Genomic DNA, 25,345 nt, shown 5'->3' on the forward strand with positions numbered 1-25,345 from the left:
GTGATACAGTTCCTGGACAATACATTTGTGAACTTGCAAAGCAGATTTTTGAGTACTTAAAGACTAAAACACCTTCAGCAAGTGATACATGATATGGGGGACTTTAAGGTCAGCAAAGGTTGATTCGACAGTTTTAGAAAAAGGTCCGATATTAAGTGTCATAAAGTTGTTGTTGTTGTTGTTATGCTGTGAATTTTTTTGCACAAGGGCCTCCTGGGCCATATTATGCCTGTTCATCATTAACTTATGACTAAATATTTTATATTACAGTTATCACAGACGATTATATATATTTATGCGTGTTAAGTACTGAAACAGCACTTTGAAATCTGCACAATTGACAAGTAAAAAGGTTCCTGAAAGTTAGCTAGATAGGGAAAACTGGATTTCCGGATACATGAATATTGAGGACACTCTGTGAGAATATATTTGATTGTTAATTGGGATTGACAGAAGGAACATTGAGGAGGATTCTCTCCCACAAGCAAGAACAGATGAGTTATATATGAATGACCGACTCGGAGTAATGACTTCTTCTCGCCTGCTTCTCATGAAACTAGAAGTCCACAGTAGAGGTTCTTTTTTAATCTGGAATAATTTGTTACTGACTTGAATTTTCCACAGTTCAGCCCATTGATTCCAACATGCTGTTCTAATAATGGATCTATAATCAGTGTATGGCAAAAAGTGTCATAAGGCATGGAGAGGCTTGCAGTGCTGATCAGGAAGCAGCCAAAAACTTTAAGATGGAGTTTCAAGAGCTCATTGAGCAGGAGAGTAACCTTCCTCAACAAGTCTTTAATACAGACGAAATGGGCCTCTTTTGGAAAAGGATGCCTAGGCGAACATACATCACAAAAGAAGAAGCCTTGTTGCCTGATCATAAGCCTATGAAGGATAGGCTTATGATCAGCCTCTGATCCAATGCCTGTGGTGATTTTAAACTTAAGCCAATGTTTGTTTACCACTCAGAAACTCCCAGTGTTTAAAAGGCAAAAGGTCATCAAAAGCAGGTTGGGTGTCTTTTGGTGGTGTAACAAGAAGGCCTGGGTGACAAGACACCTCTTTAATGAATAGGTATTTGAAGTGTTTTGTCCTTCAGTCAAATGTTACTTAGAAAAACACAAACTTCCTTTAAAGGCACTGTTAATTTTGGATAATGCTCCAGGTCATGATCCCTAACTTGCTGATTTCTGGAGGAGCAATTTAACTTCATTACTGTCAAATTTTTCCCACCCAATCAGCCAATGGATCAGCAAGTGATTGTCAATTTTTAAAAAATTTACACAAAGAAGATGCTTGCAAAGTGCTTTAAAGAGACTTCAGGAGACAGAGCCATCACCTTAAAGGAATTCTGGAAGACCAGGTTTAACATCTTAGACTGTGTACAAATGATTCAGTTCTTGGAATGAAGTTTCAGCTCAGTGCCACAATGCAGCCCTGAAGAACTTATGGCCTTCAGTCATCCATGATTTTGAAGGATCTGAAGCTGAAGGCATTCTACAGCAGGAAATTATCACTCTTGGTGAGTCCTTAGCTCTAGAGATTGATGCGGCAGATATGGAGGAGTTAATCGCAGACCACGGAAGGGAGTTGACAACAGAGGAGTTCCAGGATTTCGAGCAGATGGGCGAGCATGACAGTGGAGATGAGGATGACTGAGCAGCAACAACTCAAGAAATTAAGCATGTTTGCTGTGTGGGATATTGTGAAGAGGACAGTAAGAAAAAACCCAGATATTGAAACCACTAAATTGATGACCTGCAAATCTGAAGATCAGGTGTTAAGTTATTTCAAGAACCTTCAGAGAAAGCACCAGAAGCAAACCACTTTGGACAGTTTTTATACCTTAAGTAGCAAGAGGCAGCGATCGGAAATAACACCAGATCCTGAAGGTTGTCCTGATATCTTGATGGTAAAAGATTCTCTTCCAGCTCCATCACCACACCACCATTGACACAGCTTTTCCAATGTAAGTTAAATGAAAATGACGATTTTTGTTTTTTTTAATGTTTATAATTATCAATTATCATTTTAAACATTTGGGGGGGGGGGGGGGAATAAGTTATTTTTTTTTTTTTTATGAGCATTAGCAGCTAAGGCCATATTGCTCTGGGGATATGTGGTGGTCATTCCCTGACCTTTCTTCATCCTTCATATTTGGTGGTCACGGGCTCGTATTTGGTGGTCACAGGTGCATGGTATACACTGGAAAATACGGTATTCAGTATTCTATATAAAAGTAATATAATTTCTGTTATAAAAATCACCTTTTACAGAGATAAATAGCTTAGTTATATAGCGAAAATTTCAACTTCCGAGGACTTGGAATGAATTATCAAAAAATGGTGTATTATTGGGTTCACATTACAATATTTTCACAATACGATGGTGTCTCTGGACTGAATTAATATCATAAAGCGGGGGGGGGGGGTCCACTGTAATATTATTTAGACTAATATTTTTTTTCAGGTAAATATACTATTTATAATTACATAAGAAATGTTCACCTACAGTGCTGGATTTTGGTTGCAAAAATCCAGCATGATTTAATGAAATTAAAACCCAGCTGGGTTAATTACCAACCTGTGTGATCAGGGAGAAAAACTATAAGATGAAGTAAAATTTAATCACAAATAAATGAAAAACTAAAAAAATCCAGAAAAATATCACTAGTTTCACCAGAGCTGGAAGATATGACCAATTCCAATCTCTGTAGGGTGCCTTCACTAATATTTATTAACTACTTCTCATAATCATGTCATTTTAACACACACACTTGACTCTTTAGGTTAACATTGTTGAACTTTGATTTGTATATATAAACAATGTAAGGAAATTCAATGATATAATGTTTTAGTTTTAGTAGTATCTTTAGTTCTAAGGATAACACTTTTCATTTCATTTTTTTTTTTTCACAATTTTTTTTATCACATTTTCACAATTTAATTTATATATATTATATAGATAAAAAATATTCCCATAAGTTTATATATTTATGAAAAAACTGTATTACACTTAAATATTTGAGACAAAAGGACCAAATATTTTTTCTACACTTCAAATTCTCATGTGAGGAATATAGCTGCTCATCTGGTTGATACTGGAGGATTTCTTTTGTTTCCTGTGTGAAAATAAATTTTTATACTTAGAGTTTAGTACTTGAACCTATGGAATTTTCAGCAACTGGCTTATAGATGCTTGACTAGTTGGATTCCTCTTTGTCTCCCTCAAGAAATGGCTCTTGATGTTTGCTGAATTATTATTACTTCTCATTTTACTCATTATTCTAATAAAATACTTTGTTTATGGGGCCCTTCCCTTCAATACTAAGGCTGTTGTTGTTGTTGTTATTTGGTTTTTAGGAGCATTAGCAACTAAGGCCATATTGCTCTGGGAATATGCGGTGGTCATTCCCTGACCTTTCCGTATTTGGTGGGATCACGGGCTTGAACCCTGGTCTAATCAACAAGCGTGTGCTACACACTGCTGCTTCTGCCCACCTGGCTACGGAGGTGCCCTGTTGTTTGCAGAAGCATAAGTCAGCTAGCTTAAGGTATTTGGTGCACAGCAGAGAACCTGAAACCTACCCAAAACATTGTGCCTGTAGCCAAACCTTTTTCAACACTCTCTCTGTTTCCAATACACTATCCAAATTTGCTGATTACGCTTTCCCAGTCCACACTCAACACATTCTGCTTCCAACAACACTACTTGCCTGTCTTTTACTTAAAAATGAAGCAATTCACTGAATAAAGAAGCTCTTTTCTTCCTGCATCTTCTTCTAAGACAAGGAGTGAATGTCTTGATTTATTTCTTATTGTAGTCTTGGTAAGATTGTGATGAGATATGCCAGACTTACAGAGTTCCCTGTATTTTAAACTGCCCTACGTACTTTAAAATTTAAATCATAGGATTTCTTTGGATGAGGCTTAAATTATAGCTTAAAATGTCCTGCTGTTTATTTCTAATCTGCCCAATAGTTGGAACAAGGTTTTTATGTATCATCTGTATAGTGAGCACTTTTACTGAAAATGTCTGAACAATTTGTTCTTGGTGAATATATTTTTACTGAGAACAGACAATAGTGCAATCTATCATGTTCTTAGTGAATATATTTTGACTGAGAACAGACTGATCAGGCAATAACATGCAAATCAAAAACTGTTTCTCCCAATGTCGTTGCAGCGATAATTACAAAAATTAAGCTTGTGACTGGTAACATTAATTAAATAAACACATAACATTCTTATGTTTACAAATTCTTTTACAAAATTGGTTGAATATAAGCAAGCCTGATGCTCATTATAACTTACCTCAAATCTCACTGCTGTAATTTAAATGGATTGATACAAAAGCTGACTTTAAAAACTATGAAATTCCCTAAGAAGCATGTTTGTTACTAGGTTTATTACTACTATTTGTAAAATGTATAAACAAATTTAATGAGTAGTGACCAGACATTAAACTAAGTGGGCTCAAATGCTATTTCATTCTCTCTCAATAATTATACCATTATTGAGAGAGAAAGAGGTTGAGAATTTAATGGAACTTAATCATATGGTAACAGGTGAGATCAAATTCTGATTGGTCAGAAAAATTGCATCCCACATTACTTCTTCCAACTCAGTTCCACTTTAAAAGACATCAGAAGGTTTCTTGCCTGTCTTCTTGACAGAATTTGAACTAGGTTTTTTTGAACAGATAGCAAGTGACATAGCTACTATTCTGTCACATAAGTTTAAAAATAAATATGTTAAATAAAATACAGCGGATTCCAGTTATTTGGGCTACCAGTTAATCAGGGCAGCCGTTTATTTGGGAAAAATCTTAAAGAACGGAACCCAATTGAGAAAATGGCCAGGATTTACTTCGCTTAATTGGGACAACATGTCGTTTAGTCAGCACTGGAGATTACCCTACGATTGTCTCCGATGGAACCAAGAGGTATGGTCAGATTTCTGGAGATCACAACCATAAAACAATTAGCAGTCACCTGTTTACTGGGCTTTTCTGTTAGTACAATCTATCATAAATGGATAGTAAACTCGATCTTATTGAATTTGCAATAATACTGAGAATTTAATGGAACTTAAATTCTGTGGGTTATTATGGTGAAATGTGTTTACACTTCTATGAAATCTTCAATCATATAAAAAAATTAATTTTCAGAATCTTCTCTTCATTCCTGTTTTTAAAGCTTCGTAACTTGTTACTCCATTCTCACTTGCGCATATCGTGTTACTTGCAATTTGTGTGTATGCCATGTTCATTGTTATTGATTGCTTATCTTTTTACTGTTTTAAATTTTAACCCCCACCCACAAATGTCAGTGAACAGAAATGTCAACTAGTTAGTATGTACATATTACATTACGTATTAATTATTCCGATTATCACGTATATTCTTCTGATTTTCACATATCATTTAAATTTTAATTGGTAAGGTAATAAAGGGTAAATTTGTGCTTAATATATCTTTACTTTTATAGCCTGTGGATAATATTCCTCATATTTTCGCTAATTAGAATCTCTGTTTAATAGAATTAAAATTCAATTCCCAAACGTGATCACAATGACTGATGCTTACTGCACATCGTATTGTTATTTGGTTTTTAGGAGCATTAGCAACTAAGGCCATATTGCTCCTGGGATATGCGGTGGTCATGCCCTGACCTTTCCGTATCCTCCATATTTGGTGTATTTGGTGATCACGGGCTCGAACCCCAGTCTAATCAAGAAGCATGTGCTACGCACTGCTGCTCCTGCCCACCTGGCTGTAGAGGTGCCCTGCACATCATATAGTGAACGGTACTTTACTATGGCGAGTCCATCGTAACATGATTTGATTTTACAGGGAACCAATTATAAAGAGGGGGTCCACTGTATTTTTAACTATCTAAGTGAAACTTCGCATAATTGGGGCAGCCGCTTAATCGGGCCAAAATGCACTAGTCCCGATGTATCCCAAATAACCGGAATTGACTGTATTATAAAATGGATTATTCTTCCGTTGAATAATGTAAGAAACATTACTGTGAGATAAATAAACAGATTCATAAATTTATTGAAATTGAAATAGTGCTCCAATATGGTAACATATTCTTTACAGTATACTTTTAATTTTGCTTTTAATTTGTATTTAACATTATCTTTACTATGTCAGAGCATAATTGAATTTTTTTATAATTACTCAAATTTAATCCTCTAATTATGTCATTATAGATACCATAAGGCACTAAATGTTCATATTCCAGTTCTAAAATCTGTGTTCTTTAGTTGATTCAATTTACCTTGTCTGGTGTATATTCTATTAATATGCTATCAACTTCATATTCCTGACGAAACTTCACATTCTGAAATTGAAATAAAATTGTACAAACATGGAATGGAATTCATAATGATCATTTAAAAAAAAACAATAGCTTTAATGCAACATAATGCTTTGTAAAATCACCCTTCTGAATGCCACAAAAATATCCATTTTTTTTTTATGGGATATGATTTTTGCAAAGTGAACAAAATTCTTTTATGATATTCACCAGTTTATCAAGGTCCTTGAGAAATAAACATATATAGGATTGGTTATTAAAGTGCGTTACTTTGTTCACCTGTATGTAGCAAGTCATTAACTGATTAGAGGCTAAATTTGAAATAGATAGTGTTTAGATACTTTCACACAAGTACAGTATGAGGAAGCCACAGATTGTGATGATAAAATTGCTCAATGTGATAGTTAAGTCGAGGGCAAAAAATCTTAAGCTATGAAAGCTATATAAAGACATGCATGTTGAGCACTGCCTCTTATATGGCTATGAGCAAACTGGGTTTACTACCCAGTGCATCAATTTCATATTGTGGAGGCACTTTGCCACAAGCTGCCTTGATATTGCACTACTCTAAATAGAAGGCCCTGCTCCAATGAATTGTACTGGTTTTTTTTTTTTTTTTGTTTAAAGCATATGCCCACTACCCAGTGCTGGATTTCAATTGTAATTGGAGTCTCATCAGTAGGTAAGGAGGATTGTGAAGACCTTAGCAACTGGTCACAAGATATATCCATAATATGTGAGTTGCAAGACGGTGCAGAAAGTAAAATAGACATAGTTAAGTCTAGGGTAGAAGCCTTTGAAAGCTGTCTCTGCAACATGAGATTGCACTAAGTAGCAAATGGTTTGTGCATAACTATGTATAAAAAGAACTATGACCAACATGGAGAATATATCTGCTATCCCTGTAAAGTAGCCTTGGCAGAATATTCTCTGAATTTAAAATATAGTCAATAAGGTAAGGAAGTAAGGAAGGGTCCTTAAAAATTGGAAATGAGATAATTGGAAAGTGCATAAAGTGAAGCAATGGTAATTTCCTGCTTAAATCACTTTGTTTGATTATTAAACAAGGGCATGGGGGGGGGGTATACTTCCTATTCCTGAAAGGCTGCCTGGATAATATATTCACTATATTCAGTGTGCCTAATATACAGTACCCCAGTCATAATTATTATTAAATGGGCCAATGAATGTGAACCGTTAAATGCCATGATTTAGTGTATCTGTGGTAACAGAGCAAATAAAGTGAAATCTCTTGATATTTTACTTTACCAAATCACTTTAGTAAAAGTCTGAATTTTCTCTTACACATATGTACATATAATAGATCTATATTTTGGTTGTCCCAATATGTAGCAAGTGACATAGCATTCTGTTATAGAAGTTTAAAAATAAATTTGTTAAATCAAATGTTACAAAATGCATAATTCTGCCACTAAAAGTATGGAAGCATTACTATGATTTTTTCTGCACTAATTAAAAATTTCCGAGATAAATAACACATTCATAAATGTGTTGGAATTGAAATAGCGCCTACAGAAAAGTAGATCTTCAAAAATTTAGAAATTATACTAATATCTTACGAAAACCATTAACCGTTATCAGCTTAGTTTGTTGGTCATCAAGCTTAACTGATGATATTGCTCTGTTTGATGTGAGTTATCAGTTAAGAGTTGATACTGTCTCCAGTACAATCTGCCCTCTTTTTCTTCAACTGTATCATTTGAAGAAGGATTGACTTCAAAGGCTCAGCAATTTCATCTCCCATATTTTAGTAATTTATAAGTCAAGTGGATGTATTTTATAAAAAAAATTGTTTCTGGTTGTTCTGCTGCTTTCCTTTCAAAGAACTTAATAAGTTTATTTTAGTATTTGTGGTGTATGGTATTTAAATGCCAAATCATTTTGCCCAACCTCATGCAGTCATTTGAGAGTTGGTTCAAGCAGATTACCAAGACGTTTTTCAATACTAATGTAAATGTAGATGTCCCTGGTGGGGTTGGAACTGATGCACACATTTCTTTTGATTCTTTTATTTCTTGGTTGCTTTGTTTTTGCACTACTAGTTTTTCTTATTATTCACTTATCTATTTTAAATAAAATTACACAGTCCAGACACTACAAATGCTTACTAAAATTTCTATTTTAGTAAGCATTGAGATATGCTCAATTAAATTGAGCATATCTCTTGACTGATCTTACACAAAAAAGTGATGCTGTGTTGGGAATAAAGGACATTTGAGGAACTAAAAGGGCACAAATTAGCGAGAGTGCTGTGGCTCGGGGGAGAACCAAAGAGGGCAATTCTCCCATGCATCACAGCCTAAAAAAATGTGCACTTGTGAAATGTTTGCAGACTTTTCTGGAACAGGATATGATCTAGCCAAGGAGGATGTCTTTGTGTATGCTAGGTGCAGAGTGTGAAGAAATTAGGCACCAACTTAGTGTTCTTATGAGCATCTATGAGAGTTTGAAGAGTAGGGTAGATGCCCTTGAAGGAATTAAAATGGGATCCCATCAAGATCTCAGCTGCCCAACTCAATGCCAGAGCTCATTCGTGCATCAGGCAACACAGCAATAATCTTCAAGGCAGAATGTGCTGGACCCACAGGAGCTAGTTATTTTTGGTGATTCTATTGTCAGGGAATAGGGAAATATATTGTGCAAGAAGGATAGGTGGAATAGCACCAGGGTATGTCTGCCAGGAGCAAAGGTTGATGACATTATAGATCAGATATCATCTTTTAAGGGCACACAAGGTGATGCTGTTGTACATGTTGGCACTAATGACATTAAGGGTAGGAGATCAGCAAGTAGACTTACTTAAGTACAAGACAATGTCGAAAAAAAAATGACGAGTTGAGGTTAAATTTGAAAGTGTAATTCTGCCCAGACATGATAGGAGGAAGCATATGATGAGGGCCTTGTCAATCAATTCAGGTCTGGAGAGATTGATTCTTTCTGAGCATGGTTTGAGCTTGTTAACAGGAGAAACTGCTTCTACATGGAATGGGATACACTTGAATAGAAAGGGCGCAAGAATATTTGCTGATGCTATCAAGGCAGTGTTAGTGGGTTGGAAAACTGCTAGGGTGGGGGGTATTCAGAGACTAACAGATAAACAGTATCCACAATAGAGGTGAAAGTGAGTCTTGCACTGTTTCTATTGCAGGGAGCAGCAGCCTGGAAAGCAAGATACTGCAGATTTCCAAGACTGCTGGGAGTCGTCATGAAACAAGTAAATACATGGGCTGTATTAGGGTAGCTAAGAACAGGAACAGGTGCAGGTGTATGTATACTTGTGTGTACACCAATTATAGGAGTTTGGTAAATAAATTTGATGAATTTCATGTGTTGGTCAAAACATCAAAGGCAGATATTGTTGGGATATCAGAGACATGGTGTCATACAGATATATATAATTTGGGGAGTACAATATGTACAGGAAGGATAGACAGAATAGGAAAGGAGGGGGGTGATGCTATTAGTTAAGAAACATAAAATCCAAGGAAGTATAGCCAGTCGACATGGCGGGACAGTGCAGTGCAGTATCGAGTAAGTCTGGTGTGAAGTAAGCACTGGGAAAGCAAAATTGAGAGTAGGAGTGTGTTATAGGCCTAATGACTCTGATCACCATAATAAACAACTGTACAGAGAAATAGAGTGGGCCAGTAAACTACATTGTCTTATAATGGGGGGATTTTAATTTCCCAGATATTGACTGGAATTTGTGGGTTGGTCACTCAAACACTAGCAAGGCTTTTGTGGATTTATTGGATGATTGTTTTCTACAGCAGAATGATCGGGAGGCAACTAGAGGGAGTAATACTCTTGATCTGATTATCAGTAGTGATTCTTTATGCATTAAGAATCTGCAGATAAAGGAACCACTAGGTGGCAATGATCACAGTCTGCTGATGTGGGATTTACTCAAAGAGGTAACTACCATCAGGGGTAAAGGGAAGGGTTTTTGCTTTTGTAAAACCACTATAGAGGTCTGAGACAGAATTTAAATTCTATACGATATGACCAACTGATGATATTCCCAACAGCAAATTCAAAATGACAAGCATTCAAAGAATTAATCTTGGAAGATACTAAGCTTTTCATACCAACTAAGAAATATTGTTCAAGGTTTAGGCCTAAATAGACATCAGATGAACTAATGAGACATGTGATAGAGAAAAACAATGCATGGGATATATATAAATTAACAGGTGACACGGAAGACAGTTAGGCAGGCAAAGGCAAATTACGAGAAATCTTTGGCAAAGGCTGCAAAGAAAAACAGCAAAGAGTTCTTTACTTATGTAAACTTTAGAAGGAAGGGGATAAATCAGATTGGTTCACTTGATATCGATGGGTCAACTGTTGATGATCCTACTCGGGTAGCTAACAAAATAAATGAGTATTTTGCATCTATATTCACACATCAGGAGTTATTCAGGGAGGGTAATGCAAGAGGTGATTTAAACTCTTGCAGTGAGCTAGATGATTTTGTAATAACTGGGAGCAAAGTGGAGGAGAAATTGTTGAAGATAAACATAAGAAAGGCACCTGGGGTGGATGAGATCTATGCAATTATATTAAAGGAGGCAGCAAAGGAAGTAAGCAAAACTTTAGCCATAATTATGAGAGCTTCCTTGGACTCAGGGGCTGGAGATGTTCAAATGTGACCACAATTCACAAAGGAGGATGAAGACAGAGAGTGGTAATCAATGGACACTGCTCTTCGTGGACTAATGTTATTAGTGGAGTCCCCCAGAGTTCAGTTTTGGGTCCATTGTTGTTTTCTGTATTTATTAATTATATTGATGATGGTATATCAGGCTTAATGTTCAACTCTGCAGACAATATGAAGGTCGGCAGGGTTGTTAATGACACTAATGACAGTACCCTACTGCAACAGGACCTAGAAAAGTTGAGCAGATGGGCTGAGAGGTGGTAACTGAAGTTTACCATTGACAAATGTAAAGTACTGCTTAAGGGAAGTAGTAACACCAGAGTAATATATCAACTGTGTGGGATTACACCGACAGTGGTAGAGAATGAAAACTACCTGGGGGTAATTTTGCCACCAGATATGAAGTTTTCTGAATAGTGCAGATGGTCTGCAAGAGTAGTTAGTGTCCTGTCAATGATATACAGGAATTTTTATGGTAGGGATAAGGAGGTGATTATCTCCTTGTATAAGGCAATGGTCAAGACACACCTTGAGTACCGTATACAGGTCTGGAGGACTCATTTTAAGAAGGATGTAGAGCTGCTAGAACGAGTACAGAGATGGGCAATAAGATTAGTGAATGGAACAAAGGTTGCATTTATGAAGAAAAGCTTAAGTTTTGCAAATTAGTGTCTGGAGACCTAGGCATCTGCGAGATGATCTGATTGAGGTGTATAAAGCCTTGAATGGTTTAGCATGCTCAATGTTAATTGGATTCTTCCTCTTGCTCAGAATAATCGCCCGAGGGCATAAATTCAAATTGAGAAAGACAGTTGTAGGATAGATATGCAGAAGTTTGCCTTTAGCCAGCATGTGATTGTTTGTTGTAGAAGTTGATAGCTTAAATAAATTCAAAACAGAACTAGACAAACAATTGGATCAATAAAGGGAATGGGTGAAATGAGAAGGGTTTTTTTTTTTTTTTTATAAGCAAGCTTATATAGCTGATGCTATATAAGCTTGCTTTCTTTCATCATGTGCCCCTACTAATGCTAAAGTGAAATGATACTACTCTGAACTGAAGATATGTTTACTTTTAATTTTTTTCAAAAGCCAAATATATATAAAAATGAATGACTAGAAAAGCTATAAATATTAAATGAAGAAATATATATCAAAAGATTGCATCATACATTCTAATGTTACCAAAGTTAACATTACAATGTTAAGAGACAGCCTTTAAACCTGATATAATTTTGAACTTATCTTTGATCGGTAGTGATATATAATTTAATGAAATGTTTTGTTTTTATTTACGTCAGTATATGAGGGGGTATCAAAAAGTTCATACCTTACCTAGAAATAATAGCCCTAGAAAGGCAAAACTTAACAGAAACTTTAATTCTTTTCTATGCACTCTTCATGTATAGTAACACATTTCTTCCATCTATGGAGCAATTGTTTAATGCCTTGATCATATAAGTCTGCACTTTTTTTTTTTTGCCTGAAACCACAATTCCACTTCACAGATGACTTCCTGTGATGAATTAAAGCGGCGTCCACGTAATGGTTTCGTCATTTCTCGAAAGAAGTCTGATGGTGCTAGGTCAGAAGAATAGGGTGGGTGCTGCAGTAGTTCGAAGCTGCACTGGGCAACAAAGTTGGTGGTGGTGGTGGTAATAGCCTTGTGAGCCAGTGCATTGTCTGACAGATGACAGACACCTTTGGTTAACATTCCACACCTTTTCACCTTCAAAGGATTACGAAACTCTTTCAAAAGATTTCTGTAGTATTCTTCAGTAAGTGTGGAACCACAAGGTAGGTAATCTGTCAGGATAACCCCTTTTCTGTCCCAAAACATGGACCACCTCACCTTCTTTGCTGATGGAGTGGTCTTTGCCTTTTTAGGAGGTGGGGAGGAGGTGTGCTTCTCAGCTTTGACATGTCTTTAGTCTCCAGTCATACTGGTACATCCAGCATCCAGAATGCATTTGTCATCAGCTAATCAAAAAAGTTCTCAACATCCACATTACACAAATCCAACATTTGGCGAGAACAACTTTGCAGAAGCAATGTCTCAAATTGCATTTGAGACATTGCTTCTGCGAAGGCATCAGCAATCTTGGAACCCATCATGCAGAGACCTTAGACATGTACAGATGGTCATGTAAAATGCTGTGGGCAGACCCATAACTAATTCCCACTGCATATGCAATAAAATGAGTTGTCACACATCTGTCACTCAGCATCAGCTGCTCAACCTTTGCAACTGTCTCACTGTCTGTGGACGTTGATGGCCTTCCCTCTCTTGGCTCATCAAAGACACTTGTACAATCACACTGGAACTTCCATTTCCACTTTTTACAGTGTCATAGGATGGACAATTCTGTCTATACACAGCTTTCATTTCTCTTCATCAATTTCCTGAGCTTTCTTGCCCTGTAAATTCAGGAACTCATTCACTACTCGACAGTGTGTATCCAGGTATCATTGCAAAGGAGGCATGGTGCCTGGTGTTTGAATGTTTTTTTTTTTTTTTTAGATAGACCTAGGATCACTTATACATGCACATGTTTTATTGATTGATTAATGTTTTATTGATTATTATCTTTATTTGAATATTAGGAAAGCTAACTGAAACACAATCTTACTTACTTTGAGTACCCACTCAAAGTAAGTAAAAAAATCATCAAAAATGAAAAAGGGCAAGTTTTCGTCAACACTCTGTTAAACCTATTCAGAACAGTGGTTTGCATGCAGAAATGATTTAAGTTATTGCATCTTTGTTCTGGGCAGTCTACTTGAGTAATTCGAAAAGTTAACCAGCATAAAGCGATCCCCTGTATTAGGAAAATCAGACTGTCGAATTTCAAAGAAAGGAAGTTGAAGAGTTCTGAGTGATGGTGGAAATTCATATTATAATATTTTTCTCTGATCTAAATGATCCAGCAACAAATTTTCAATTAAAAAAAAAATTACTGACATCAGAGTAATAAAATTACAAACCATTCTATTGTTTGAGATGTCATGGACCATTCAAAATTTGTGAATGTAAATTTATGAAAACTGGAATTAAAAATATGTTTACATGAAGGCCGTCAAAGTAGAGTGATCAAGCACAAGAGTGCATAAGTACACATACCTTGAGTGACTGGGGTTCAAGCCTATGACCATGGATGCCGGAAGCGTGGTGCAAGTGCACCACCTTTCGATTTCGAAGTAATACACAAGTTTCAGTATTTTTTTTTAAGTCATTGAAACGTTAAAACAATACAAATGCTTTCTTTCAAAATAAGTCCTTTCTCCCACCAATCACAAAATGTTGGCTCAGCTGTACATGTAAATCAGTCAAATTTGACAATTTAAATATTGCATGTATTCAAAAATTTGGTGAGCAAAAAATTTATTTCCACATGCACCACCTTTCAAAATATTCTGCTGGCGCCCATGCACGTTAAATACGGTGCCGTTTCTTCTATTCTCCCTATATTGTGAACTCCTCTGACCATGTAGTTGCTCAGAGCATAAAGAGGAAATTCATTCATAAAATCACTTATTACAGACTCACTACAAAGTTGGCATTGCATTGCACACATAAAGCAAATCAATGCATACTTCTCTGTTTGGAGGTGCGCATTCACTGTTTACTGCATGCAAAAGGGCAAAAAAAGGAGAGGACATGAAAAATAACTTTTTGAAATTCATATTACATCTTTCTATAATCTGTAAATGATCCAGCAACAGGTTTTCAATAAAAAAAAAAAATAAATAAAAAAAATACTGAGCACTCGAGTAACAAAATACAGATCGTTCTGTCAAGTTGTAACAAAATGCAAAGAACAGTAAAAAAAAAAAAAAAATACCGCAATGAGTAACGTTATTATCAAAACTGGACAACCTTTTGACTATCGCAGATATCATAGATCATTCAACATTTGTGAACAGAGGTGGACTGGGTCAAAAATTCTTACCGGGGAAAACTTTTAGTGGCTTCACAACAGTGTTTATGGCCATGCAACTGCACATTGGTCTCCAGCCTCTGTTTGTGAATGGTCCATCATGAAAACTGGAATAATAAATTTACTTATATTTACAGCCTTTCCGTCACAGGTTAGAAAAGAATGCTTGTAATAGGTGAATTTTTTCGTGCTCTGCTCTGAGAAACTCAAAAATGTAAAATCACTACACTTGACAACGTAGAATCACAGAATAGTATATGATAAGCACTGCAGAACTCTCTTTCTGTGCCAATAAAGCAAAATGAAAATATCTGATTAGCTGAATTTTTTTTTGTTTCCCACTCAGTTTCCCCAGTTTCTCCTTCAAGTAACTTTGCAACAAATTTTTCTACCCCAAGCGAAAACAGAACAGATACATATAAAAGGTATTAAAAGTGACAAAGTCCAGTCTTGTTTGCTGTACAGAAAGAAAGCAATAGACAAGGGTAGAATGTTGTTGTGAAAATAGCAAATGACCTCAAAACCATAAATTTAACGAAACTGCATGCTTTGGAGTGACATGTTGTACAAACAACTTGTGCAATCACAACCCACTAATTTTGGAGTGACTGAAGTAGATGTTTTATTCTTCCTTGTCATTGTTTAATTAGCTCTCCGAGCACCACAAGATAAATGCTAATTACATGAAGGGTTCCTCCCACTGCATCGGTCACTTACAGAATATCATTGTTACAGAATATCATCGACATAGGTGAGGATCAAAGGATCTGGCAATTTAGATGTCTCTGGTTAACATAGTAATAACTCATCTGTAGTTCTGGAGTTTTTCGTTTCAGATAAACAAAAAAACAAATTAAGGCACTAAAAAACACTAGACTGTTAGTGTTTTTTAGACTAGACTGTTATGTGACAAATTTGTGTATTGTAAAATAAAACATATTGCCCTGTGACGACAATCAGTATACCTACACACACAAAAAATGTAAAATTTTTGTAAAATAAATTCAACACTAGAATAAAATCAGACGTGATGTACACACTGTGCATATATATATTTGGCACTGGTTTTGCTGAATATTTCATGACTATCTTTTATTTGATACTATTTCTATAAGCGTGGCACAGTCAAAACAATACGCAGATGGCCAGTCGCTGTGCTGATAAGAATGTGTTACACTTAATTTTAAAAAAAAATTCTCGTTTATTAATGAAATTTGTTAATTGTCTTAGAAATGAATCTGTCTTCTAAATTTAATGGTCCCCTTTCAAGATTAGGCCCAAATGCAGCTGCATTGGAATAGTTATGCCACTGAACAAAATCATTGGTTTTTCTGTAGATTGTCTTTCAGTTAGCTCTCCGTACACTGAAAACCCCTTGAGAAAATAGAGAAGTGAAACTCCTCCTGCATATTCTTTTTCTTTAATTTTGAATTTTTGGTTAAGGGAGGGCATATGCTCCCTCTGCACCCCACTGAATATGCCCCTACTGCTCGATACTTCACTTTGTCAACCATAGTGTCCATCCTCAGATTCTGGGCTCCACCTCTGGTGTACGATCATCTACGGCAGTGATGTCCAACTTATGGCCCACGGGCTGGATTCGGTCCGGGAATAATTTTTATAAGGCCCATGCGGAAAGTGAACTAAAACAGCATCAATCGCCACTGTATGTACAGGCATGCAAGCGTCCAGCTCGACTGTATCAAACAGGTACATGTGGTTCAGTGCAGTCATAAGTACGCTAAATACAGTTATGTATTTTGATATAGCTTGTTCATTGCATTGAATTAAAAAAAAAAAAAAAAAAAAAAAAAAACATTCTTAAAAATGTTCCAAAAGGGGAAAATTGATTTGGAGTGTCATGCTTTTGATCCAAGGCAGACTGAAGACTGTTTCTTCATTGATTACCACGGAAAAGCAGTGTGTTTGGTGTGTCAGGAGACTGTGTGAGTTTTTAAAGAATATAATTTAAAATGACACTGATTCTGAATCATAAATCTTATCATCAACATAAAGGAATGCTGCCAAAAGAAAAGTGTTCAGAGTTACAAAATGAATTAAGAAAATAAAGAAACAGAATAACAGATGAGCATTTTTTTTTTTTAAGAAAATCCCAAACACAAGAGGTATTACAACCTATAGTACTGTGCATGGGTTGGAGGTTGAGAAGATGAAAGAAGATATTTGTTAACAATAGACTTGAACTTCTGTAAACTGTAATTTTCAGGAAATACATATGAAGGAAGGTTGTCCCAGAAAACGGCAGTTGAATGAATAAACGAGGGAGATGAAAAGTTGGTTCTGTGAGTTTGAAGTTGGACAGTAAATGGATGTTGGTTGGTGGCAGCATGTGTTTGGATTGTTTTGAAAGAGAGAGAGCAGGAATTTTTGAAGCAAATTCAAAAGAACAGTGCCCATGGAAGTATTTGTAGAAAAGGCATGCAGCAGAAACAGTATGTCTATGAGACAGCAAGTGGAGAGACTCTGTTAGAGATGAGTCATTAATTAACCTAACTGCCCTCTTCTGAATGGAATCTAGAAGCCTGAGAGAGGTTTTATGGGCACTGCCCCAGATCTGGGAACAATATTCCATGGTAGGGCGAATTTGCGATTTGTATAGAGTGAACAGCTGTTTGGAAGAAAAGTAACACCGAGAGCGAAAGAGAAAACCAAGTTTTTTAGATGCAGAGGAAGCAATATTTGTAATGTGCTTGTGCCAAGAGGGATTAGAAGTCAGGGTAATCCCCAAAAGAGATGTATCATTTTGTCTAGAAATTGGAGTGTCACCAAAGATAAGCATAGGAGCAGAAGAATCCTTTTTGCGAGATATAAGACGAGAAGGATTGAAATCAAGTAAGTTGTCTTTGCGGAGGATTACCTGGAGATCAGCATTTAAGGAATTGATTGCGGATATTCGAGAAGTTGAAGCTGATTGAGCAGGGCAAGGTTTCTCAAACTGGAAAGTGGAATACAATGTGCTATCATCAGCAAAGCTATAGATAGGATTTCCGATCAGTGAAAGAAGGTCATTAATATACAAGAGGAAAAGAATGGAGGGAAAGAACTGAACCTTGGGGGACACCAGCATTAGTAGGGAAGTTAGAATACAGAGTGCCATCTACCATCACCCTCCATGAGCAGTCAGAGAGAAAACTGGATAACCAATTACAAAGAACAGTTGGCAAACCATAAGATGGAAGATTGTTTTGAAGTTCTTTATCCCAAACACGATCAAAAGCCTTTAAGATGTCAAGAGCAACTGCTTCTGGTTTTCGGAACTTTTCCATTGAATTTGGCCCATAAATTGGTAACATAGGCCAAAATATAATTTTAAGTATTTTTCACCAACCATATGTTGAAATGACAAAATAAAACGAAAGCCAAAAAAAAAAAAAAAAAAAAAATTTTGGCTTTTGTTTTATTTTGTCATTTCAACATACGGTTGGTGAAAAATACTTAAAACCCCAGAGGCCTATTTGGAGGACATAGGTCAGAATATCATCTGTGGATCGACACTGACGGAATCCATACTGGCAATCGTTGATCAGACGGAAGGTTTCTAGATAGTTTAAGAGTTGACGGTTAAGTGATTTCTCCATTACTATAGAAAGAGTAGAAGTAATTGGATGGGCAGGATTTGTCACCCTTTTTTGGAACTGGCTGGATATGAGCAAATTTCCAAGTAGAAGGAAAAACACCTTTGGAATAAAAAAGTGAATAAAGGTGGCATAGAACAGGAGTAAGTTTAGGAGCTCAGGTTTTGAGAACAAGTGGAGAAATACCATCAGGACCTGGAGCTCCATCAAGAAATACCATCAGTACCATCAGGTTGTAAATTTGTGATGCCAGTCTCAATACATAATCTTCATTATGTATTGAGATTGGCGTTACAAATTTGCAACCAAATTTTGAACAATTATTTAAAAATATCCAGTCTCAATTATCTCACTAAATGTTATTGTGCATTGTACTTAATAAAATTTTTGAATATTTCAATTTTAGGTTTATCATTATATTTATTTATTCACGTTAATATTGAAAAGCAGTGATCCTTTTGAAGTTGTAAATTTTCTAAACAAAAGTAAGTCATATTTTTATAATTTTAATAAAATCTAAAAAATAAATCGCTGACATTGATTTGTTGCACATAAAAGTGCTGGGAATTTGCATTTTTTTACATATAGCTTGAAAAGAAAAAAAACAAAAAAGAAAAAAAAAAAACTTTTACGAGTAACAAGATATAGAAAATGTGACACAATATTTTTCTCAAATCACTCCGTGCAGCCCGCGAAACAAATCTAACTTTGAATACGGCTTCCGTACGGGAAAAGGTTGGACACCACTGATCTATGGGAATGAAATTTCACCTCTTAGTTATTGAATATATAGACAACTTATATTAAAAATGGCATCTTCCTACTGATGTTTTATCTAGGTCAGGGTATGAACTTTTTGATATCCCCTTGTATTTCTCAGTTCACCCGTTCTATAGTAACGTGCTTTTTGTTGCAATTAATAAACATTTTATTTTTATTTATTTATTTTGCTTTTTATCTAATTTTTTGAATGGATTAATCCAATGGAAAAAATGTATTAAATGTTTAAATATATTGTGGTTCCCTTAGGAACCACAGCCTTCTGTTTGAAAAGGACTGGTCGTAGCCACTGTACGTTCCAAATTTCATCTCTGTATAATTAGCATTAGTAGAGGCATATGATGCAAGATTATAATTAACAGTTCCCCTCTACACTTGTAGGTGGAAAATGATGAATGGGCAAAGCAATGAACTTAATTACAACTACCAATTAATAGTTAAAGCTACAAAGAATGTTTTCTTTGTAACATCAACTAAAAAATGAATTCCAACTATTTTAGGATGCAACCCAATAAAATGACCTAAAAATTACAAAAACACTGACATCCATATTAATTAATTAATTAACAATCATGGAATTATTAATCTTTCCTTAGATTAATATTTCATTACAAAAAGTTGAAATAAAAGTATTCTGTTCATAGTTGTTTTTAAATGACTAATAGGAAATTGATAACAATGACAGTATGTACTACCTACATATAAATGAAATCCTTTGAAAAATGTGAAAATAATTCATCCCTTAATACCATATACAAAAATGGTAGTAATGGAAATGCTGTCTAGGAGATGGGGGTGAGAGAGAGAGAGAGAGAGACTTACATTTCTTAGCATTATTTCTGCTTTCTTTATGTCAAACCTTCTTGCTGAAATAAAATCAAATAAACATTATGCTCTGACAGTGATCATTTGTGAGAATATGACTGATTTTTCAAGTGACTAGCAATACTGCATGATGGCTTAACTTCTGTAATTCTAGTAATTAGCATGAATAGAAGAGGAGACATTAAAGATATGCTAAGGAATCTAATGATTGGCAAAAAATGAGGCATTTGAATCCTGTGCTTTTCACTTTCTGTTTTAAACAACTGCTACTGAAAATTAAATATCACTACTTTCAAAAACATAATGACAACCTTGCTCCATATGGAATAAAGAGTTTGCTAATTGGATTAATATAAGTTTTCTGGTCTACTCCTTTGAGTGAAATAATGTGTTTGTTTATCTCTGTTATGGCAGTACCTGAGGGCTAACTCCACGGCTGCCTTTACAACTTGGTATTGTAGTTTAAAGCCAAGTCATGTGTGAGTTTTGTGAATGTCAAATGGCATAAAGAAATTATTGTATGATATTTGATGATAACATAGGGAGACACAGAGAAGAGCATCATCACCGTATTTGTTTTATATATAGCTTGAAAAGAAAATGTGACACAATTCTAAGGCAGCTGAAATGATTAAGCCACCAAGAGCTCATTTGGAAATAGGTATAAGCTATGGCCAGCTTATCTATTTTGCGGAATGAAAAAATCAGAGTTTCTGGAGATATGGGCTGCAGCTAGTTCTTTGCTTGAACTGGATGTCTTGTTCTTGCAGTTAAATTAATTAGGATTCAAATCTGGCCTAGAAATGATGGATCACCCTGTGTTCTCCTCAAACCACTGTTTTATTGCCCCTACTTTACAAACAGCATTATCATGCTGATACATACAAATATAGTTCCTCTCCAAAACTGTCACAATGCAGGTTTAAGCCATGTTCAGAATGTCGAAATATAGAGTTGCATTCATTGTTTTGATGATAAAACTACCTAAAACCTAACCATATCATCATATTATCAGGGAACTTCATTGTTGGCACAATACAATTTGCATGAAACTCTTCTTTTGGGTATATTCCACAAACAGGTTCATTCATTTGATGCCTGGACCAAGTAACATGATATTTCACTCCACAGCACATTCTTCCACTATTGTCATGACTTATGCTTCTCTTCTCCACCAAGAGGTGCATTGCTAGGAATCAGTGTCAGCATATGAGCAGCTGTATGACCTTGGTTACCCCATTCTGCAAAGTGTTTTTAGTTGTTGGCATTATACTTATATCTCAGTTCTAGTGACTGTCTCTCGAGTTAGCTCATTAAAGCTGCATTTACACTGCTTTTACGTGATGGGTGTATGCTGCCTAGTTTAGGATGAATGGTCACATTATCTTCTATCTTTGGGCATGCTTTGTTTCAATAGACAGACAGTGTCTCATTCTACCAGCTATTTGGTGAATGGACATGCTCACATATCACATCTCATGTAAAGGAGCTGGATCCTTTTCTTGTTTCATTTCTTTTCCATATGCCTGTCATAGAGCATGCATACCTTTTTATATCATACTTTTAACTGAGAATGCTATTTATCCCAACATGTCAGAGGATAGTATACAGGTTTATATTATTCTGAGGGCACACAAAAAAATGGGGGGGGGGGACAGTCCCAATATTAATGTTTAACAATCCTAATATCAATCTAATTGTAAATAATGACAAATAGATTTATATTATTTATAGTCTGAACATTCACTTTCGTCAAAAAGTGTGACATCTTTGGCACCATCAAGAGCATAGCTGGTTACAAATTTCTTGAAAGACTTGGCATCTCTTGTGTTTTACTAACTCCCACAATTTTTCCCTATTCACACACTTACTTGTTGGTTTCTTCATTTGTCCTGTTGGTGTCAGTCATGATTTGAGATGTTGAAGTTAGTTAATACCTCTGTACTTGCAGTTAACTGCATATTTAATTCCACAACTGTTGCTTTTGTTGCCTCTGTTACATGTGATCTTAATCAACGGGGGGGGGGATAACTGGTTGGATACTAAGGGCTAGTGATTTCAGAAGATCATCTGGATGTTTGGGATTCATCCCTGCTAGAGGTAAAAAAAATCCCTGTGTGCATACTTTTGACCATAAGGCATAAGGAGAACACTAGGAAACATTTTCCAGGAAAAAGTGTCTTATGGTTCAGAAAATATGGTGGTATTTCTGTGCTTTCTCTTCTGTATATAAGTAGTCTAAGTGACGCATATTTTGAGTACACTCACTGTGCCAATCGGAAGATATACACGAGCTAAAAATGGAATTCCAGAGGCACAGACAATCTGTGTTGTGTGGTGGGTTTGCAATCTCCATTGATCTTGCTCAGGTGTGTGATGTTATTTTCTTTACTAGTTCATTGAGCTTTGTAATTTTTAGAATTTTGTTCTTGAGATGTAACATATAACAAATTATTGGCATATTCAAAAACTAACTTGTTTATGATTATACTAAGCAATTGGCTGAGTATTAAAAATTTTCAATGCATCAAAGGTATTTTTCCTTGAGAAGAAAAGCTGTCAAAATTTATTTTAAATTTTTTTGAATTATCATTAAATGGAGCATATATCCATGTTATGCAGAGCATGCTTGGCATAATTAATAAGTGATACTAAAATCTGAATGTTTCAAAGATTGCATAATAGAGGTTATGAATTATATGAACGAAATGTTTAAATTATACATTGAAGTAAAAATTGTTACCTGAGAGTGCTTGCAAAATTTTAACTGACCACAAATTCAAGGTGAAGAAATGATATCATTTAAAGATGAAATACAGTAAATATTCACTGTAATGGAAATAATAGAGAGTATCCACTGAACCAGACTCATTTGTAAGTAATGTAAATGCTGAATTTTGATAATATTTACCATCAGTTAAAATATTTTTTCTCAATGGCATCAGCAAAGTGGTTTGCTAAGGAGTTAGGATTTTCTTCACCATCACTGTCATCAGCCTGCAGGTTATGTTAAACATCAACAGGGAGTCATCTGAAGTATTCAAGAGCTCTTCAGACTTTGAGTAAGCTTCAGTCAGAGTTTCCACTACATGGAAAAATTATAAGCTGCTCTGCTCCAAATAGTAAGTGCAATGAAACAGTATTATAACATCATTTTTTTTCCCTCTGTGATATGTATAGTGGTTTTGCCACTTGTCAAAACTATTTGTCTCATCTCATGTTTGGAGAGACTCGAATTCCTCCAGTCTACCTGTCGTACACTGGAGGAATTTCTGAATGTGTCTTCAATCTCAAGTTGTAGTTAGCCAATCTCGGGCAGATGGAGTATGGTTTCTCCCATGAGTTAAACTGGGGTTTTCAGCCTGTGCAGCATGAAAATTGGCCCGTGAGTGTATGCTTAGCATACAAATAATCAACAAGCTGGAATTAATGTGGAAGAGCATGACATAGAAAATGTGTTAAAACTGTGAGCATTGCAATCAAGATATTGGGGCTAACCATCGAATAAATACACTAAATGCTGTCATAAGGGAAAGGTTTCACTTGACCCACTGTCTGAGACATTATGAGAGCTGCTTACGGGGGGGGGGGATACAAGTGAAGCAAATAACTACAGAGAACATATATGAGAGTATAACTCAGCAATGGCATTTGCATCAATGGGCACAGAGCAGATTTCCAATCACTGTCTGGAAATGTTCCATACTCTTTTAGAATACACTGTCAGATTTACCATTTGGTCAGGATATGGACAACTTTATATTTCAATTCTGAAGCAACAACAAAACGGTTTGAAAAACAATCAAACCAAGGGTGTATGGCCGAAGTAATGCAACAATTAGATGAGATGCTGCGACAAGTTAACCCATTTGCTGAGTCATATAAACAAATGCATGAAATAACCCAGGCTAATCCAATGAATGTGCGCATGGCATTTACAGAAGAACTGGACTTAGATAAGAGACTATATAATGCACCTACATCCAAAACGGAGGTTGCTGCAATATTTGTTGGAGAAGACAGGGAACCACCTGCAAATAGAGACATATGCATATATCCCACAGGTGACTGCTGTAGAATTATATCACCGATAAACAAGAATGGTGAAGACTGAAGGATCTAGATTAAACTATTTATGCCATAATCAGAAAGATGGCGTATGTTATGCTGGGTACAACTAGTTTGGGAAAAAAAGTGCCGTCCTATTAGGATAGCACTTTTTTGCAAAATTCTGACCACCTCAGAAATTATTTGTATGTATTTTTTTAGGTTTTAACAGATAAATCATATTTAGCAAGCAGGCTTTAACTGATATAGTCAGTTGAGGTCAGTTTTACTGTATTTGATAAGTAAATTATGACTTTTTGAATATCTATAAAAATGAGCCAAATCTATCAATAAATTCAAATTTATATAATGGATGATCTTAAAAAATAACCAGTATTTTTAAAATCATCCATTCTATAAATTGAAAATAAATCTATTCCATCCCTTCCATCCATTTTATAAATTAAAAAAAAAAAAATCTGTTCTATCCATTCCATCCATTCTATAAATTATAATTTAAAATCAAATGTGTAAAAATATTAGTCCTTGCATCATGTTGCTATGATGCAAGGAGCAAGGTTTATTCCATCCAATAATTTATCCAACCCTTCCTTAAAATCATTCAAACTATCCACCTCCACCACATTAGATGAAAATTTACTCCAACAATTGATTACTCTTTGGCTGAATCAAAATTTCCACACATCTATTCTGCAACCATCCCTTTTCCAGTTTAAATTCATGTTCCCCTTGTATTTAATCTGAGAAAGAGTAAAGAGGATAGAGCATTTAGTTTACTTAACCCTTTTCAGTTAGATCACCATTCGGATGCCTAGTTTCCAGAGACTGCAATTTACAGCACCAAAGTCTTTCTTCATAAGAATTTTCTATTGTACCCCATCTAATATTGTTACTTTTCTCTGTACCCTTTACAACATAAATCTATATAAACCTTCCTAAAGTGAGATATGGGAGGAGAAATAGACCCTCCTCATTCATTTTACTCAGCCTCTTTGGCATCCCTCAATCAGATCTCCTCTTAGATATCTAGTTATCAAATTCTGCCATCCACACTTTCTATGCTGTACTTATATGTATCTAGTTATCCTTCTCTAAACCCACTCCAGAATTTTTATCTTTTTTTTTT

The 25,345-nt window shown here is 35.6% G+C and overlaps 1 protein-coding gene across 4 annotated transcripts in view; it reads right to left on the reverse strand.

Moving 5' to 3' along the window:
• LOC150081800 (SEC14-like protein 2) overlaps positions 1–25,345 on the reverse strand; it is a 219,284-nt gene that overhangs the window by 106,650 nt on the left and 87,289 nt on the right. For all 4 annotated transcript variants that reach the window (XM_090379677.1, XM_090379676.1, XM_090379675.1 and 1 more), the window contains exons 4-5: positions 20,149–20,192; positions 6,293–6,355 (exon numbers count right to left, since the gene is read on the reverse strand). In XM_090379677.1, coding sequence (XP_090235803.1) covers positions 6,293–6,355; positions 20,149–20,192 — 107 coding nt within the window. The remainder of the gene's footprint in view (positions 1–6,292; positions 6,356–20,148; positions 20,193–25,345) is intronic.

This window comes from Mastigoproctus giganteus, chromosome 8 (assembly GCF_048544385.1).
Source record: "Mastigoproctus giganteus isolate SK-2022 chromosome 8, ASM4854438v1, whole genome shotgun sequence".
In the NCBI taxonomy this organism is placed as follows: Eukaryota; Metazoa; Arthropoda; class Arachnida; order Uropygi; family Thelyphonidae; genus Mastigoproctus; species Mastigoproctus giganteus.